General features: G+C 34.8%; 1 protein-coding gene across 1 annotated transcript; it reads left to right on the top strand.

Annotated features, from left to right (window-relative positions):
* The first annotated feature begins 7,238 nt into the window (after positions 1–7,238).
* On the top strand, positions 7,239–19,707 carry LOC139896953 (protein NO VEIN-like). The gene is made up of 12 exons (XM_071879590.1): positions 7,239–7,718; positions 8,333–8,670; positions 9,296–9,926; positions 10,621–10,734; positions 10,939–11,095; positions 11,533–13,034; positions 13,448–13,660; positions 13,875–16,055; positions 16,169–16,281; positions 16,523–16,919; positions 17,147–17,464; positions 18,113–19,707. Exons 1-12 carry the CDS (start codon positions 7,239–7,241, stop codon positions 19,439–19,441), a joined length of 7,773 nt encoding a protein of 2,590 aa, XP_071735691.1. The 3' UTR covers positions 19,442–19,707.
* Positions 19,708–21,153: the final 1,446 nt, after the last annotated feature.

The raw sequence follows: 21,153 nt of genomic DNA, 5'->3' as shown, positions 1-21,153 counted from the left end.
TTTGGTACTCCTCAATACATAGTTTACATATGTATTTATAATACCAGAATCCCATAAGTTACGGAGGATTTTACGGAAGATGTCAGGCAAAGTTTACTGTAATAGATATGCCAAGATATGAATTTTGTCTATACTCTATCTATGCAATCAATGCAATAAGACGCGTTTAGACTTAAGATGATAGACAGGTAATTTCCGACAAGAAATGATAGGTAAAACTTTTGACATGCAGACACAGTCAAAGTCCAGACTTACGAATGTATCATAACAACTATCAGTTAGACACACTAATGCAAGACCTGGTTCAGTAAGACCAATGCTCTGATACCAACTGTGATGATCGCTCCAAATCCATATGGACAATACGTCATTCATTGATTTCATTGCGAGGTATTTGACCTCTATATGATACGTTTTGTAAACATTGCATTCTTTTGAAAAGGCACACCATAAATGAATATTTAAATCAAAGGTTTTCGACATCTGATGATTTCTACATATAGACAATCACCGTAAATAATAGTTTACAATATTCCGTTGACAATGCAGTCAAAATAAGATACATGGTGATGATTTGGTGAATGCAACGTTTCCTTGAAAAATATGTCATGTACGACTCCATGCACATAGCTTGTCTAACATATAAGCAAACAGCGGAAGACTTCTAGGAAACCTGAGAATAAACATGCTAACAAGTGTCAACACAAAGGTTGGTGAGTTCATAGTTTTAGTGTTACGCATAATCTGTATATAAAGGTGGATCACAAGATTTCAGTTGTTTCATCCAGAAATGTTTATCAAAATATTCTACGAAATTGAGCACCCTGGTAACTAAACTTAACGTATATATAATTTGTACCCTTTGTATAATCATCTTAATAATACACGCAAACCAACGTGTACGCTTCTCAAATAGCATACGTCCGTTAAAAGGCTAGTGCTCTAGCTCGGACGGGGATATCAAGCCCTATGGATCCATATACTACTACTCGCGCCCACCAGTTCTTATAACCGGCAGTTACTAGTTACCAAAGCTAAGGGATTTTCGGTTCAAACTCAGTATAGAATTTAGTATGTACTTGTGTCCATTGTTTAAAATAAATTGCATGTATTCTCAGTCCAAAATATTTAAAGCATTTAAAAAGGGATCTATAAACTTACCTTAGCAGCATATAAAGTCGTTCACCAAAATGTGACTGAAACTCGGATTACCAAATAACCGTAGATCTCAACCTAAAGAACATATGTTGGTCAATAAATGTCTATCAAGCTAGGTCTGGTCATAGTGTATCACAATCCTAATGCTCGAGATCGACATACAAAAGTTATCCAAAGTCGTTTCAAAAAGTCAATTTTGACAATAGTTCAACAAAACGAGACATACCTTATATAAGGAGTCCTTTACTCGGTTGGTAATATTCAAAAGTTCATTTTATCAATCTCGTAAACAAGTTGTTTAAATCTTAATTGCAGATTCAAAAGCAATTTCAATTAACGTCAATCATAATTCAGTTGACCATATCTTTTGATTCGTTCATCGAAATTACGTGATTTCTAAATGAAAAGTTATTGATTTTTCGCCAGCTTTCCAAAAACATGCATATCATATACCTTTTACCAGTAATATATGTATTTAATTTGTGATTCATCATAAACTGTTTAACGATGAAATTTAGCATACAAGCATGCATAAACATATATACTCGAGCACTAGACATGGATACACAATTAATATATAAAAGATAAGATATGAATGCTCACATATCAATATTGTGATTCAATATTGCAGAAAAGTACGTAGACGCAACAGAGATGATAAACACTAGGTTTGATTTGCCAATAATACCCACGTACATTACCCATAACCTCCATAGCTATAACTCATAATTTCCTTAGCTCTATCCCGCTCGAAAACCCATTTTGAAAGTGACACGCTCATAACCTCGTCGTAGTATTTTATGTAATATTACTACTAATAATAATAATAATAATAAGATTAATAATATTAATCTTAATAATAATAATAATAATAATAATAATAATATATATATATATATATATATATATATATATATTAAAGAGACAGAGAGATTGAGAGATAGATTTATGATTGAATTCGTCCGAAAAACTGATCGAGCTTTATAGGCATTCCTGTCCAGCCATCCCATGCGATCGCATGGGTCTGAAGAGGAATGGCCATGCGATCGCATGGCCTGAAGATCCAGCTCACAAACCTTTTAACTTCTAGTTTGTCGACATATTATAATATAATATATATAATATATAATTTAAATTAATTAATTATATATTATATTATATTATATTATCGTGCATAGTTAATTTGTAATTTTTGTTCCGATAAGTTGTACGTCATTACGCGACTTATGTCCCGGTTCTGGTTTTTCGAGTGTCCCTTCGTACGCTGAGAAAACTTGTAATTTACATTTTGGGACACGTACCTTTGTCAAAATATAGCCTTAAATTATCCCTAATTTATATCACTCGAAATATAACTTATACATTTGAGTGTTTTGGTCATTTACTTCTATAAATCATCGTTTCGCTATTTGTTAAAATACATTTTAAAATAGTTTCTACTGTAGCAAAGTTTTTTACTGTAGCAAATAGTGATTTTCGAAAACACTGTAGCTTTTCGGGTACTGTAGCAATTCGAAAATACTGTAGCAAATTAGTGTTTTACTGGTTCATCTTAAACATTTTAGTTAACTTATCTAAATATCAAACCGATAATCAAACCAATAAGGTTAATGCACAGTATCATTTTCATAACACTTTGTTACGTTTTCAAGTTATAGCATATGTATCTATTTACATATAATTGTTCGCGAATCATTGAGAACAATCGAAGGGTAATTGAATATTTCAAAATTTTGAGATTCAACTTCATAGACTTTGCTTATCGTGTCGGAAACGTTAAAGATTAAGTTTAAATTTGGTCAGAAATTTCCGGGTCATCACAGCTTAAAATTTTGGGACGAAATTTTCTTTAACAGGTGGGTAATGTAACGACCCTGGATTTTCCAACGTTTAATTAATAATGTTTACTATTAATGCTTGCGTGTTAATGAATGTATTTTATTACACTTACTTGTCACCGTACATGACCTTGCATGTCCCGACACGTCTTTGGGACACACGAACTTTTCACGAATAATATTTTTGAATATTATTTACATTCATGATTAATTTTTATTAATCATTTTAATTAACTAAGGTTACTAGTTAATTACTTGGGCTTTATTAGATTAAATTGTTAATTACTTGAACTTGGGCTTTTATTAATGTTAATGGACTTAGAAGCCCACCCTACTTATCTTAATGGATTAATTTAGGAGCCTTTTTGTTGTAAGTAGTCCATTAAGACTTAACTAGTTAGTTAGTGTCATGAGAAGACTAGTTACTTGTTCCATTACAACACTTTCCCATAACAACTCACTTTATTACTACTTTGAGCCAAATACATGCAAGAGACTTGTGGACATTTCCCTTCCCTTTATTTTGATTGAAACCTTCTGCCAAGGTGGGCTAAAGGGAGCTCACACTTTCTTTCTTTTGAAATACTTATTCACTACTTCATTCACTTTTTACACACACAAAAATACTTGCATTTTCCTCTCAATTTTCTCTCAAGTTTTCTCTCCAAATTGTGAGTTTCTTTCAAGACTTTCCTTCTTCTTTTCTTGTCTTAAAACCGTGGCCTAAACACTCATCATCATCATTTTTTGATTGTTGTTTTGTTACTTGTTCTTGTTTGTTGATTACTTACTTGTTGTTGTAGTTGTTACTTACTAGTTATTAAGAATCAAACTCTTTAGTTTGTTCTTCATATTATCTTGTTTATTCAAGAATATACAAGAAAAAAACTTTCTAGTTTATGTTCTACACTTAATGTTTTAAAAGATTGTAAGTTCATGAGTTAAAATCATACTTGAAGTTCATGTTGTACACTTAAAGTTTACTTTCTTAAAGATCAAAGCCTTGGCTTGAATCTTTAAAGTATGAACAACCATGAACTAGTTACTTGTTTATTTAATTTATTTCTTCATATTATGCACCTTTAAATTCATGTTTGTTGGTTTAATGGTCAAGTATTACAAGTTAATCTTGATCTCATACTTCTTGAAACTAAAAGTTAACTTTATAAGTTCAAGAACATGGAAGTATAACTTTCTAGTTATAACTTCATATACTTATGAAAGATCTAAGTTTCTATAGCTTATGGTCTTCTACTTTTGTTATAAATAAGAGCTTGTAAGCTTACATACACTTTACTAGATGAAAATCTAAGTTTTATAACTTATGGTTTCATGAAAGTAAAGATTCAAGTGTTATAACTTAGGATTTAACTTAGTAACTTTAGATCTAGACTTTTGGGTCTTGGATCTTCAAGATCTAACTAAGAATTATGTTATACAACTTAAGATCTTGATTATTTAGTTTACTTTCAAGTTTGTAGCTTAATATTACTTTTAGAGTTCATGTATGTGTCGGATCTAAGATCTTGATGTAACTTTGGTTCATCAAACTACTTGCAACACTTAATTGAGTTGTGCTACTTATCTTAGACTTACACTTGTGTTATGATGGTCAAAACTTGGTAAATATGATGTAAACACATCAACGAGTTGTACACTTGAAGCTATATGCATCAAGGATGAGAACCGTGATGAACGTCAAGCACCAAGGACCCACCGGAACACACTATTTACTGTTTTATGGAACTAATCAGAATACCTGGGCTACTATAAAGCTTATTTTCAGTTAGCTCTGTTTGATTAGATAATTTTTTGTTCAAGACTCGTCTTAATCCGAGTTACGGTTTAGGATCTATGGCCCTCCGAACGTCACTATGTCCTTTTAACGTTGTGCTGAAAATTCCGACCTACTCGCACTTAAACCGTCGCCACGGTCAAACAAAGACGAGTTTTCTTCTGGAATTTTTAAAGCAACTAAAGGACTCATATACGGAGCCATGGCCACTGGTCTCACCTCATTTCAGTAGGTATAGAGGCCGTGGCGACTGACCGAAGTCAGCCTTTGTTTTAAACTCTTTTCTAGAATGAAACATACTTTATACTTTTTGTTTGATGATGAATGATGATGATACTTAAGACCTAATTTACATACATTTAAACCTATTGGGACAATTTACTGACTTAGTAATATTTGACTTAGGTTGAAGACTTTCCGGACCTACATACTTGCCTACTACCCGACTCAACTTTACTACTACTTTACCACTGTAAGTTATAGCATCCCTTTTTACTTTAACTATTTGGGACTGAGAATACATGCGCGTTTTACGTTTTACATACTAGGCACGAGTACTTAAACTTTATATATGTGTGGGTTATACAACGGCATAAACTTTCCCCTTAGCTCGATTTCGTTTAGTCATTGATTTTTGAACCGGTGAACGCGAATCTTAGATATGGATCCATAGGGTTTGACATCCCCACTCGGGCTAGTAGCGCTAGCATTTAACGGGTGTTTAATACTTCGTAAACATACGCACTCGCCAAGTGTACTTTCAGGGGGTTATAAACGTTAAGTTAGTTACCAAGTGCCCACGGTTAAACATATACTTTACATAATGTTTTGAAACGCTCTTTGTAGCACTGAAATCTCGTGGCCTACCTTACATTACTGTTATACTTAAACTATAGCTCACCAACATTCGTGTTGATATTTTAAGCATGTTTTTCTCAGGTGCTTAAGGTTGCTTGCTTCCGCTGTTGTACTAGTCATGCCTTGTAGACTTCCGCTGCCTTTGATAGAGTTGTCACCGCATGAAACGTTATCTTGCATTCATAAACTTTATTACTTTTGAACAATGATTTGTAACGACCTACGGGTCACGTACTATTATCCTTGCTTCTATTCATTGAAGCATACTTTTGGTTGTTAAACATTGATGTTGGTTAAGGCATCACCTTTTATCATGAATGCAAACGTATTTTGAAATAGCATATAGTGTTTGACCTTGTAATGATCCTGTTGTTGATGGTCCGTACATGATGATTTAGTACGGGGCGTCACAGCTTACATCACACGTACTAAGGTGAGTTTCATAATCTCACTTTTTATTTTTTTTATACTCGGGATGAGAATACATGCTAAATTATGTTTTACGTCTAGATACAAGTAATATTACTTTATTCTTATGCATGCGTTGCTCGTTCTGTAATCTACACAAATCCCTTAATTCAGTATCGTTAGTTATAGTTATGAACCTAAGCGTGTTATTGCAAATAGCTATTCCGGGTTGACACCCTCACTCATGTTAGACTATTAGTCAACTGCTAACTAGACCGTAGGTCAAACGAATGCATAATAAATTGATCATATCACACTCTCGACTACAAGCTAGTGTTACACATGGGATAAAAGGGGAAAACATTAAGCTTCGATATTGGGTACTTATGATATTTAAGAATGTTTTTGTAACAGTTTTAACTTTACAAATCTCGTGGTCTAAAATTTATTGATACAATAAACTTATGAACTCATCAACGTTATGTTGACATTTTAACACGTGTTTCCTCAGGTCCCTAGGTCGCTGAATTGCTCATGAGGTCAATGTTAAGATCATGATCGCATCATTTAGATCCTTGTAATTTTTATTTTGATTATGTATTTATGTCTTTTACGTTTGATACATTTGAGATTGTACAAAATTATGTATTTTTTATTGAAATGTAACTTTCAAAACGTTTCATCATTTTTGGGGCTATTAGGTTACAAAGATGTCTGTCGACTTTTCTCTAGCTAAGAGAGATGGTAGGCTCGTAAAGGCATGAAGTTAGCCTCTACAGGGGTAGGGGCTGCTAAGCATGCTTTCATCAAGATGATAAGGGGTGCGAAGTGACTTGACCAACGGGAGAGGAGATGAATAGGGCGATTCATTTAGAGATGGTTTGTATTAAATATGACTGGATCCGCAAAATCACACCTTGTAAGATGGGGGCGTGGCAGGTTTGATTCAAGTGAATTTGGGAGTCATTATCAAGAGAGTGAAAGGAAAACTAGGTAAAAAAGATGTATTTACCCACACGGACGGAGATAGTATACTTGCAAACAATACTTGATGAGACTATTTTCTTTCATCGCCACATATTTGTAAGTTTATTATTATAGCTCCAGGTTTTAGGTCACATCAAAACAAAAAACCTTCTCCCGGGTTTTTTCTTCTTCTCTCCCTTCCGCAGTCTCCCACCATGTACGGACAGGGACAATCGTCGCGTTTCAACAGCCGTGGCGGCGGCGGCCACCGCCGAGGTCAACCACAACCGCAGCAACCGCCACTACAACAACCACTTATAAACCCAAATTACCTCTATAACAACAACAATTATTACTACCAAGCCCCCAACTATCCAATCGCCTCCCCTAATTTACCAATTGGAAACGCTAACTTCCATGCTCAGAACCCTAGCTTCAATAATAATAATAATAATAATAATAATAATAGAAGCTTGCAACTACAGCAACATAATAATAATAATTTAAATATTGATAAGATTGACAGAGCTGTAGTAAAAGCACGCCGGGAGCTCATCGCCGCCGGAGAAAACGTGTCGGCGTTGAAGGTATCACAGGCTGCACTTGTAATACTTGAAGCTGATTCATGGGATTCATTAGGTGTTCAAATGCAACATGTGCCTTCTCTATACCGCCTTATGCTGATTGAAGGAAAGGTAATCGATACATAAAATATTCAATTCAATCAACTATTATTGCCTGTGGCTTATTACTGATTAAACATTTGCAAGTTAACTTAATGTTATCAATAATTTATAACCTTGTATGAAGTTGAGATTTATTATGTAGTATATAATAGGTCTACACAGACATTTGTACATAGAAGAAGGATTCAATATGAACACTTCTAAAATAAGTATTTTTCTATAAACTGAATTATCTAAAAGATAATTTTGTTTTATTAAAGTGTTTACTCTTGATGCATCTATGTGCGAATATATGCATCCACTACTTTCAAGTTTATATGAAAACATGTATCAATGCATCAGTTTATCTGCGTTGAATTAAGAAAATTTGAGCGTCTTTACTATTTTTATTATGATATTGTTCTTATAGGAAGCTTACTCTATATAGGTACATACATATATAGATATAAACACACAAATACACAAACACACACATGTATGTATATACTGTTTATTATACCATAAATAAAATATTTCAGTTGAGATATTGTCCATTTAGATTTTTATACTTTTGTGTGAAGAGTGGCATAGCTGCTAAAATTGATTTTTTCGTATCTGATTTTTCTTATTCATTTGTCATTCAGATCAATGCATTCATCAATTGTTTTGTTGGGGTCTGGAAGATCACCACCTTATTCGATTTGGAGACTGCAATTTGCAAGAACGAAGGAGTTCAGCTATTTGAAGAGCTTGAGTTGGGACCGCTTATCAGGCATCCTTTAATAAATCATTATTTTTGTGTGAGGTCTAACTCAACTGGCGTGTTCAAAATATCTGGCCAGGAGATACTTCAGTTTCTGGTTGAGTTTATGGACACTCATAAAGGCAAGGAAGTTAAGGCTGACGAATTGTTGGATTTTATTGCCACAAAGCGATCAGTGGAAACCAAGGAACAGCTTCATGTACGTATCCAAAGTTTGGGGTATGTTTTTCTATTCACCTTATTACTCAGTTGCAAATGTTACACTTTTCTGGATTTTTGCAGGAGCAGTGTATTCATTATCTTTATCTTCTGATTTCATACTTGTTGCTCTAAATGAACATAGTCCATATCATCAAAATCACTGATTTTTAGTCCTTGTGAAGTTAAATACTTAAATGTAGTTAAATTTTTCTTACTGCGAGTCCATTTTCTTGAATATAGGAAGCAATTTGCCTTAGTTAATGAAAAGATGGTAGCAACGATGTTAAGAAGTAGTTGAAACATTAAAGAGGGCATTAGAGACGGCAACTATGTGAATAATTAATTAATACAAATTACATATTTTTGTAAAATTCTTATAGATGAGGTGAATGGGTCAATCTAGAATGTTCCTCCTGTAAGGATGAGTTGGGCCTTATTTTATTGTCTTACTTAAGCTTTATTGGCTGTTAGGAGATTACGTTCTTCCCGCTACAGTTTTGAACCTAAATGATGTTTTTTTCTTGTTTGTTATTTAAATTTGAGGGTTAAAATCTGTTCCTAGGTTAGTTTGAGACATAAAATGGGCATGTTTTATTGTCTTACTTAAGCTCATTTATGATAACATAGCTTATCTTGTATCTAGGTTGCATATTTCTTTTATTCGGCAAGCAAGACCAATGGAAAATGCAACATTGAAGAAATATCTCCCGAGTTCTAGCAAACCAAAGAAGAAGCGTCCTCTTTTCGTGTCACAGAAAAAACAATTGGATGAAAATTTTAGTGCCTTATCAGATCGTATCAAGTCATTTTCTTCTGAGCATAACACACACTTACGATTCAAATCATCAAGTTCAGAAGATGGTGAAAACAACATCGAAAGCGATGGTGACGAGGATGAAACTTGTTTGACTAGTCAAAGCAAAAGCTCATCTCAAAGTTTCAAAAGTGCTGACCGGGTTAGTAGTTGTCCGTATCCCTCCGCAACCGAGGAGAAGACCCGACTTGGAATATCAAGTGAAAAGGAAGATAGCCCATCACCCGATGATGTCATTATTAAATTAAATAAAAAGAGAAAATTAGATACAATAGACAACTATACATCTTCTCGCAACAAATTAGTTAGGAGAGATGATGTTGAAAAGGGTTCTGTGGGCAAAACCGGTAGGAGTAAGTTTAGTCTTGAAGATATAGCTGATATGTCAATACACAAGGAGTCTATGATGACGTTCATCACATTGTGGAAGGAGGCATGCAAAAGGAACAGCGTGTCCGAGGTTTGTGCTTCCTTTACCGTTTAGTTAGTACACTACTATATATATGTATGGGTGCGCGCGCGCGCGGGTGCATGCATTTATACACATACACATACATACACATATATATACAATCAAAAGTTCAATCGACAATCAAAAAAGGTATAGAACTGCTTTAACCATTAAATTACAACGATTTTCACATGTGAGTAGGTTGAATCAAATATAAATGTTGATGAAGATTATGATTGAACAAAAAATAGTTTGAAAAATCTATAATTTAACTATATAATCAAATATATGATTTCTCGTTCACATGATGTATTTGTGAACGTGCGAATATTTCATATAATTCACAATTGTGAACATTTGTTTGCCGACGATATGAGCATTAAATAACAGTTATATATAATTTGTTGAATATAAATGCATAGAAACCATGTAACTAAAAAGTTCTCGCTGTTCTCTACCTTTGTGGTTCTCGTTTGAACCTGTCACTATATATACATATGCGTATATATACGTATACATACACATATATATACATACACGTATATATACTTATATATAAACATATATGTATATATACATATACGTATATATATTATATATCTATATACATATGTGTATACTTATGTATATACACACACATACACACACACATACATACATGTATGTACCTAACATTTTTCATCTGTTGATGTCTTTGTTACAGGTCATCAGTCAGATGTTCACGTTTTACAAAGCGCCTGGTAAATCGAAGTCGAAAAAGAAAGTGGTCAAACAAATTTACGAGTCCTACCCATTAATTGGATTAACGAATGTTGCGGTTAGTCAGTCAACCCTAGATCATAGTTCATGTCATATCTTAAGTTTCATGCTCTATCTTCTTCCTGTAAACTAGAAAACGATCTTACATAAAAACAACCATGCAATTACAAATAGGCAAATTCTATTCTTTAACAATCTACAACTTCGTTTCATAAATCTGTTCTTTCTTTTGCATCAAATTAGTCAATGCCATTCTTTTCAGGTCCAATCTATCAAACAAGGAATGTGGGATAGCTTGTATGACAGTTTTCAAACTTTTGATATAAAAGAACCAGTCACGGCTTCAAAGGCTCGTAGTGAGAGTGTGACTATAGAGATAAAACCAACTGTCGGTAAACATGTTTCCAACCAACATTACGGTGAGTGTTTCATGCTTGATTAAATCTAACCTTCCTTTTTTTTACTAAGTTGATCTCAAGCATATTTTGATTAACCCGTTCAACCGTTTTATGCAATGGAATTAGCTAATGAGCGTCCATAATTACACGCTTAATCTCTATAAATTAAAATTATTTCGCCTTATACTTTGTAGTATATGAGATTTGCATGACTTGGGTTACTCTCTAAAAAAAGGTAACGATTGCCTATAACTAGTTAGCATACTGTGCATTTGAGGTTGTATCCCATTATATACGGGACTAGATATTTCCATCACAAGTATGCATAAAATACTTGTACCGTACAATTATTTAGTGAACAACTGTTGTAGATTTATCAATTTTGATGGTGCAAATATCACCATCCATCATATGTCCTCACATTTTGTTTTTTTTGTTCATTTCTAACCTCGATGCAGAAGTCAGTTCTGAAGACATATTGAAGAAAATATCTTCGTTCCTCAAAGATAATCACGATCCCGAGGGTAATTGCAGTTCCTCTCTTGGAAAAAACGCAACCTTTATTAGAAATCTTTACAAGTGTGAAGTATGGCTTACTCAGCAATATGCTGTTGAAAGCTTCAAGTCGTTCGGACACGGTGATTTACTCGCATTCCTCGAAAAAAACAGTTCTGCATTACCTACTCCCTTCCAAAAGTATTTCACAACCGATAGGGCCCACAATAAGCCTTCTTTAAATGCTTGCATGTCCCACCAGCTTTTAGAGGTGCTAATATCACAAGCCTCACATAATCTGTCCGAGAATGAAAATTTAAGCATTCAGAATGTTCTAGAGCTTCTTACAAAGCAATTTCCATTAATACCATTCAGTATAGACGAAGAAGGTTCAATGAAAGTCGTTGATGAAATTGTGAAGGCCAACAAAAGCAACTCGGTGTCTAAAACGTTACAATTATCAGCTGCTTTATTATCACCTCCTACTGTGAACAGTTCATCAGACACACATGTTCTTTCTAAGGAGGCAATTAAAGTTTTACTTAAGGCTCCAATGTTGACAGATTTAAATACATGGTCCCATTGGGACGTTTTGTTTGCACCTACTCTTGGCCCTTTAACAATGTTTTTATTAAGTGATACAAATGCCAAAGAGTTGCTTTGTATGGTTACTAAAAATGGGAATGTGATACGTATTGATAATACGGCCACAGTCGATTCGTTTCTAGAAGCTTCCATTCAGGGATCTTCGATTGATACAGCAATAAGTCTGCTTTCTTTGTTTGCACTTTATGGTGGTGAAAAAAACGTTCCTTTATCTCTTCTAAAATGCCATGTGCAAAAAGCATTAAAAGTCATAGTCGAGAATAAAAGTCAAGTGAACGATGGGATATCGAGTGCATCGAATTTTATTATAGATTGTTTGGCTTATCTACCAGTAGAATTTCGTTGTTTTGCAACCGATTTATTTCTTTCAGGGTTTCGATCAATTGTAAAGGATGGTCCTTGTGTGATTTTAAGCCATTGTAGGAACACAGAACACCGTCTAATGCTTCACGAGTTAGGATTATGTCTTGGTATAATGGAATGGATTAACGATTACAACACCTTCTCTTTTACGAATTCAAGCAAATCATCTGAGTTAGATCAAAAAATGGTGACATCATCCAGTGTAGAAGGAAAAGAGATATCATCTACCAAGGCTGATGTGCTAAAGGAGGAGCCTAAAGTCGTGAAAGCCATTGGGAGAAGAATAGATATGAAACCAGATTCATCTATAAGTAATAACGAAGAGGAATCAACTAAGATTATCGAGTCTATTAGGCGAGAAGAGTTTGGGTTGGATCCAAATATTTCGGCTAAGGAGGATAACATTCTAAAGAAGCAACATGCTCGCTTAGGCAGGGCACTTCATTGTCTCTCTCAAGAGTTGTACTCTCAAGACTCACATTTTCTACTTGAACTTGTAAGTGTATATATTCCATGTGTTCTAATGTTTATTCAACTTGTTTGCAAAGGTTTAAACTTGTTGAAGCCACGTTTTACAGGTGGCATCTTCGACCTATTTACTTATATATGGTTTGAATTCGGATGTGTTTAGTCTCATACGGCTCAAACTAGCATACTTTAGCTAAATCAAATGGGATGAAAGTTGCCCAAAGTTTATTTTAATGCATACAACCTCATAAGTTGTTCTACTAATAAGTGGACAAAAAGGTCTTTGTAGGTCAATCTAACCTGTTCGGGTCCGTTTGGGCCCCACATTTAAAGTTGAAATCATTTAACGCTAGCCAACCCGCATGACCTGCCCTACTATCTCTACTATTTTATATGGTTCTGCTATCTAAATCAGAAACTTGTTCTTCTTCTCATCTTTAGGTTCAAAATGCTGATGATAATGAGTACCCATGTGACGTGGAGCCAACTCTTACCTTCATTCTTCAAGACGCAGGTGTTGTAGTCCTGAACAATGAACATGGATTTACTTCTGAAAACATTAAAGCACTTTGTGATGTTGGAAATTCGACAAAGAAGGAACCTAGTGCTGGATATATTGGCAAAAAGGGCATTGGTTTCAAATCGGTATTTCGGGTATGGTAGACTATTCTTGATTACTTAATTACTACTTTCTATTGTTCATTTAATTTTAATGTTATCAAACAAACTCTTCATCTAAAGGACGATTCATCTCACTTTTTGCTCTATGAACTCATAGTTTGGAATTTTTTTTATATTCCCCCATTTTCAAGTTGCACATATTTTCATACTAAAATTAGTTGAATGTTTTGTTTTGATCTTCTTTCAGGTTACCGACGCTCCCGAAATTCATTCTAACGGGTTTCATATCAAGTTTGACATAAGCGACGGGCAAATCGGTTTTGTTTTGCCGACGGTTGTTAAACCTTGTGACATTGGTTCATTTAGCAAGTTGGTTTCTGTAGATAACGATCCAGTGGATGAGAAACATTGGAATACATGTATTGTACTTCCTTTTAACTCTAAGAAAAACGAATCCTTTTCAATCGAAAACCTAATTTCCATGTTCTCCGACCTTCATCCTTCACTCTTACTATTCCTTCATCGTCTCGAATGTATCAAACTTAGAAATCTTCTAAACGATTCGCTCGTTATCATGAAAAAGGAAGTTATTGGAAACGGTATCGTTAATGTTTCTCTCGGGAACAAGAAAATGACTTGGTTTGTCAAATCTGTTAAACTTAAAGCCGATCATATTCGTCACGATGTCAAATCAACCGAAATCTCAATGGCACTTATGTTGGAAGAAACAAATAATGGAAGCTACATTTCAAAACTGGATCACCAACCCGTTTTTGCTTTTCTTCCTTTAAGGATTTATGGTTTAAAGTTTATTATTCAAGCCGATTTTATTCTTCCTTCATCAAGGGAGGAAGTAGATGGTGATAGTCCATGGAATCAATGGTTGCTATCCGAGTTTCCAGATTTGTTTGTTAGTGCTGAGCTGGCATTCTGTAACCTTCCTTGTTTTAAGGAGAATCCTGCAAAGGGCGTTTCAGTCTTTTTAAGCTTTGTTCCTCTTGTAGGAGAAGTGCACGGGTTTTTTTCTTCTCTCCCACGTATGATTATTTCCAAGTTGCGTACGTCTAACTGTCTGCTTCTTGAAGGGGAAACGAATGACTGGGTCCCACCATGTAAAGTATTGCGGAATTGGACTCAAGAAACTCGTTCATTGTTGCCTGATAGTTTGATAAAGGAGCATCTTGGTGTAGGGTACTTGAACAAAGATACGGTTTTGACTGATTCTTTAGCACGCGCTTTAGGCATTGAAGAATGTGGTCCTAAAATTCTTCTTCAAATTATGACATCATTGTGTGGTAACGGTTTGTTGAAATCAATGGGCCTTAATTGGTTATCATCTTGGTTAAAAGTTATGTATTTAATGTTGGTTAATGGAACTCAAGCTGATGTCATAAGTTCTCTTAAACAGTTACCGTTTATTCCTGTTTTGGATGGTAATTATGCATCAATCAATGACGGTGCAATATGGTTGCATACCGATTCCAAACACGGGCTTGAAGGGTTCAGTAAATTATATCCCAAACTTCGAATCGTGACTCCTGCACTATATAACGATGCTTCTGAAAACAATGTAACTCAGATGCTTTATAAAGTAGGGGTACAACGTTTATCTGCACACGAAGTATTAAAAGTGCACATCTTACCAGGTATTTCAGATGAAAAAACAATGGCAGATAATGCAGATTTGATGATTGAGTACCTTTGCTTTGTAATGTTTCATTTAGAATCATCTTGTCCCGAGTGTCTTATAGAAAAGGAATCTATATTGTTACAGTTGCGTAACAATGCTTTTATATCCACTAATTACGGGTACAAACGGCTTGTTGACACACCTCTTCATTTCGGTAAAGAATTCGGGAATCAAATTAATATGAGCAAACTGGTTAGTGGGCCTGATATGAAATGGTTCGAGATCGATGCCAGCTATCTAAAGCACCCGGTGTACAAATCTTCATCTGGAGTAAAATTGAAATGGAGAAAATTCTTGCAGGAATTAGGAGTAACCGATTTTGTGCAAATAGTTGAAGTTGAAAAGTGTATTGATGACATATCTTATACTGATCTTAAGAATATGATGTTAGATGGTGAGTGTATAACTTCAGGGAGCGTTGTAAAAGATTATTGTTCTCAAGAGTTGATGGATTTGTTGTCACATGTTTCGTCGAATGGTGATCGGGAAAAGGGTAAGTACCTTTTAGAGGTACTTGATGCACTATGGGATGATTATTTTAGTAATAAGATTAAAGGTTTTTGGAGCTTTAATGGACAAATTAAGCCTTTTAAATCATATGTGTTAAGGATACTCGATAGTGTTCGATGGTTGGCTTCTAGTATGGATAATCAACTTCACTTTTCTAAAGATTTGTTCTATAACTGTGAAACCGTGCGTGTAATTTTCGGCGACAATGCACCATATGCTATCCCTAAGGTTAGCTCACATTAGTTTTACTAGCCAGACTCATTTTTAGCTTTATTTTGGCCAAAATACAACTGAAATAAACTCGTGTACTAATATTCTTTTACATTGGTGGTTGTAATTAGGTTAAGAATCTGAAGCTATCGAAAGATATTGGCTTGAAGAATGCAGTCACTATTGATGATGCTCTGTCAGTTCTAGAAGTTTGGAGAAGATCTAAGAAACCTTTTAGGGCCAGGTATTACTCTTTTGTTCATTCGGGAGCATATGTTTTCGTTTTCTGCATGTATATGTATTGAGTAAGAAGAGCATCCTCTGCTAACTTGATACATTTCAAGTTTTTTTTGTTTAAATTCGTTTTGTTTTTTTTTCTTCTGCATTTGAGCTTATGTTGAGTGGTTTAGGTTTTTATTCTTTTTTGTTTTATTATATATTTTATTAGATACTTCTTCTAATTTTTTATGATGTACGTTTATCAGCGTATCTCAAATGTCCAAGTTTTACACATATATATGGAATGAGATGAGCATCTCAAGACAGAAGATAATGCAGCATTTGCAATCTCAAGCTTTCATATATGTTCCATACTCATTTAGTTGTATGGATGAAGTTGCACCTGGTTCATTCTTATCTCCTGATGAAGTATATTGGCATGACTCAACCGGATCAATGGAACGAATAAAGTCAACTCATCCACAGTTTGACCGAAATATGACTCATCCTATTTTCAGCAAGATGTTATGCAACGTTTATCCTGGCCTCCGTTATTTCTTTGTCAACGAGCTTGGAGTCCCTGAAAATCCTCCTTTTGTTGGCTACCTTCAGTCTCTGCAACAACTATCAGCTTCAAGTTTGCCATCACAGGCAGCTAAAACTGTGAGTACACCCATATAGGAAAATACTTGTCGGTGGCTAAATGGCCGACCCGTTAGAAATGGGTTTGGGTTATATTGGGTATGTATTCTGGGTGAGTCAAAACGGGATTGGGCTCGGTATCCACTTTTTCAAATTTTGGTGTTTATATGTGTGTGCGTTAGATTATAACCCGAATGGACTAGTTTTAATATACATGTAGGTTTGATCATATATCTTTTATGTGTTAGGTTTTTCAAGTTTTCCAAAAATGGAGTGACGGGTTGGACTCAGGAATTTTGAATTCTGATGATCTTAATAACTTGAAGAAGAGTATGGAGGAAAAGGAAACGAGGATTCTTCCAACTGTGCAAGATAAATGGGTTTCGTTGCATCAATCTTTTGGTCTCGTATGTTGGTGCGATGATGATCAGTTAAAAATGGAATTTAAAAATTTGAGCAATATTGATTTTCTTTATTTCGGCAATCTTACATCTGATGAAAAACAAATGCTCCGGGATAAAGTTTCAATTGTATTTCAGAAACTCGGAATCCCGTCTCTCTCAGAGGTAATCTTTCACTCATTATTCTAGTTTTTTTTAAGAAAAAAAAAAAAACCAATACTTATTAATAGCAACAAAAAATCTCAATTTTCTGCTTACGCCCACAAATATGTTGCATCATGTACTGCTTAAATTTGAAGTATACTATTTCTTAAATTCTCTTTGCTTGCGCAACAACTTCCACCTGACATGCCTTTCGAGTTCTGTTTTCAATGCCTTTCGGCTCTATTAATTGAGGCAACAAGAAGCGTCGACGTATTGGCGACTTGACTGCCTCGTAGAGCCTAAATTGAATTTCAGGCAGGCTTTAAAACCCATGGAAATTTGATTCTACCATTTTCATGGTGTCGCATTATTTTATTTAGTTAATTATGTATTTATTATTATTTTAATATTTGTAATTTTATTCAATTTTTTTTTTTTTTTGGCTGGAGGTCCCCACGGAAGCAATGTCTCTACCCTGGAGTATGACTTTCTCTTCATGTGGGTGGAGAATCTTTTCTCGACTCGTGGTTAGAGAATTTACTTCTCTTCTATTCGAGGGTAGAGGAAGGATTGTCTACATTTCACCTCACCCATACCTCGCATATGCGGGATTGGGTATTGTTGTTGTTGTTGTGTTGTATTTCTTAAATTATACTATTAAATACGCAGGTTGTGACTCGTGAGGCAATATACTATGGACCAGCGGATAGCAGTTTCAAAACTTCATTGGTAAGTTGGGTTCTACCATATGCTCAACGTTACATTTATAGCATTCATCCAAATGAATATTCACAATTGAAGCTATCTGGACTCAAGAACATAAGCTACCTTCGAATCATTGTGGTAGAAAAGTTGTTTTACAAAAATGTCATAAAGAAATTCGGTATTGAATCGAACAAACGATGTGAGTGCACTTGTCTTTTACAAGACAACATCTTGTACGCGACCCGTGAATCTGATACCCATTCGCTTTTTATGGAGCTTTCTCGTTTTCTAGTTGCTCCAATACCTGAATTACACTTGGCAAATTTCCTTCATATGATGACAACCATGGCAGAATCGGGGTCCACAGAGGAGCAAATGGAGTTTTTCATTACTAATAACCAAAAGCTTATGAAGTTACCAAATGAAGAATTACAGTGGACGTTAGTCTCCACGTCATCACTGGTAGATGATAAAACTATGCTAGACGTAAACGCTTGTTTGTCATCAGATGAATTAAATCGTCCAAAACCTAAAAAGTCTGGAACCAACTCAAATTGGCCACCTGTCAATTGGAAAACCGCACCCGGGTTTGAATTTTCAGTTAAGACAAAACCATTTAGTGGTTCTCAAATGGGTCGGGATGTTACCGAAGGATTAATCGAGTATGATGCTGACTGGATCATCGAAGAAAATCCCGATTCAACAGTACCTGCAATAATCTTGGAAGAAGAAGATGAAACTGCAAAAGACCGATCAGATTGTACAATCGATACCGATATTGGTTTCATCGATCAGTCAAAGAACATTGTTTCTTCTGATTCGAAAACTGGATCTTCTTCAAAAACTAGATATGACGTGGCGAAAGCTGGTTCGTCCAATTTAATTGAGAGAGATCAGTTGAATTGGAGCACATTTGTGACCCCACAACAGGTCATAACTGGGAGAACAGGAGAAGTTGTGGCTTTCAAACATTTTTCAACCAAACTTGGTGAGAAAACGGTGAGATGGGTCAACGAGGTCAAAGAATCAGGATTACCTTACGATATTGTTGTTGTAGGGAAGGATAATAGCAAGGAATACATAGAAGTGAAAGCAACTTCAAATGCGAGAAAAGATTGGTTTTCGGTAACTGTAAGAGAGTGGCAGTACGCTGTTGAAAAAGGAGAGTCTTTTAGCATTGCGCGTGTTGTTTTATTAGAAGGAAAATCGGCTCAGATCACTACTTACAAAAATCCGGTAAAGTTATGCCAGTCGGGACATCTTCAGCTGGCTATTGTGTCATCAAAGTCGTAACTGATCCACATTGATAAAGGTCATTTGTTGATAGCGAGAAAAAAGTAATGAACATGTGCTATGGTGGTGTTGCGAAAAGGGTGTCTTTCATTCTTGTAATTTTAACCTCATTCAAGCTACAAATGTTTTGACTGTTGTATACATGACAGATGCTACTATACATATTCTTTTGGCATATAGACTTTAGAATTAGGAGTTGCAATTTTGGCAATGAGTGTTATGTAAGTTTGATTCTTGGCAATTCATTTTGAAGTTTGATTATTAAATCTGAGATGAAAATTGAATAACTGTTTAAATGTCATGTGTTGTGCATGTAAACAGGTTAACTGACTAGTATTCTTAAACCCACAATATCAAACCAACTATGCCATATATCACATTAAGTATGATACTGTGTAGAGGAAATTTAGAATAGGGAAAACTACAATCATCATTTTGTCATTCGACAATGAAATTTACTCATAAAACTTGCAACAAGTCTGATTGATGCAGGTGGTATTTGTAACAATGGTTATGATCATGGGTTTTAAAAATCGCAGCCTTTGTTTGGTGTGAAGGGTTAGGTTTAAATATTGAAAATGATAAAAGATAATGAGTTTTTAACAAATCACCTGAGGTTATCCGGTCTCCACTCTCCACGGCTTTTCCTTTTTCAAACCCTTTGATTTCCCCAACCATTCTTCTAATGTTTCCATCTTTAAAAAAATTATAGGTTTTTTTTTTTTTTTTTTTGAAATAATGAAGAGAATAACATAAAGGAGGATCTATCATCAAAATAAAAGATGAAAAACCCAAAAATATACAACCGGTGACAAACACGAACAACCCCATATACTAGAACTTTGAGGCATTTAGAAAAAACACGAAAAACCAAATTCAACAACTAAACCAAAAAAAAAAAAAAAAAAAAAAAAAAAAAAAACCTTAAATACATACATTAAAACAAACCAACAGACAAAATCAAACAAAACAACATAAGGATGCAAAAGGACCTAAAACAACGGATAATAGTCAACTCAAAACCCAACAAAAAGATCAAAACCGCAAGCTAAAACAAAATCAACACGCCAATATGACAAATCGCCCGGATGTCTGCTGAACTATGTGGCGTTTAAGCACTTCTGTGCAGAACTTGATGAACAATGTGTGAAATGTGTCAATGTGGTTAAAGAATCAGGTTTGCCATATGATATTATAGATGATAGCAAGGAATACATAAAACTTAAAGCAATGTCACTTGCAAGAAAGGACTGTTTAGACACATTTGTAATGAAATGGGCTCTTATTATACAGTTGAACGTCCACTGGACAAAAAAAAGATGCCAAAGTTAGAAATAAAATTAAAAAGATTCGCTACTACTGGATTCAAGAAGTTGTGGACTGAACCATTAGAAGCAAAGGCGGAGACAGGGGGATGTTTGTGGATGCTTTGCATCCCCCAACTCTTCAAATAAGCGAATTATAATGTGTTAAAAATTGTATATTTGTTGTTAATATCCCCTAAAAAAACATAAGCATCCTCCAACTCTTCAAATAAGCGAATCCTAGCTTCGCCTCTGATTAGAAGTATATTGATACTATCATACGTAATAAGCTTGTAATGAAAAGGCTCTTATTATACAGTTGAACTTCCACCGGACAAAATAAAATGGTGCCAAAGTTAAAAATAAAATTAAAAACATTCGCTACTACTGGATTCAAGAAGTTGTGGA

The sequence above is a fragment of the Rutidosis leptorrhynchoides genome, chromosome 1 (genome assembly GCF_046630445.1).
Source record: "Rutidosis leptorrhynchoides isolate AG116_Rl617_1_P2 chromosome 1, CSIRO_AGI_Rlap_v1, whole genome shotgun sequence".
NCBI classification, from domain to species: domain Eukaryota; kingdom Viridiplantae; phylum Streptophyta; class Magnoliopsida; order Asterales; family Asteraceae; genus Rutidosis; species Rutidosis leptorrhynchoides.
Note: the sequence above shows the minus strand (reverse complement) of the source record. Positions and strands in the feature narration are given on the sequence as shown.

Excerpts from the sequence above, each read along its gene's own strand:
- LOC139896953 (XM_071879590.1), top strand. The coding sequence starts at position 7,239 with ATGTACGGACAGGGACAATCGTCGCGTTTCAACAGCCGTGGCGGCGGC. Across the intron at positions 7,719-8,332 it reads TTATGCTGATTGAAGGAAAG|ATCAATGCATTCATCAATTG; the intron begins GTAATCGATACA and ends TTTGTCATTCAG. Across the intron at positions 16,282-16,522 it reads AAGAAACCTTTTAGGGCCAG|CGTATCTCAAATGTCCAAGT; the intron begins GTATTACTCTTT and ends TACGTTTATCAG.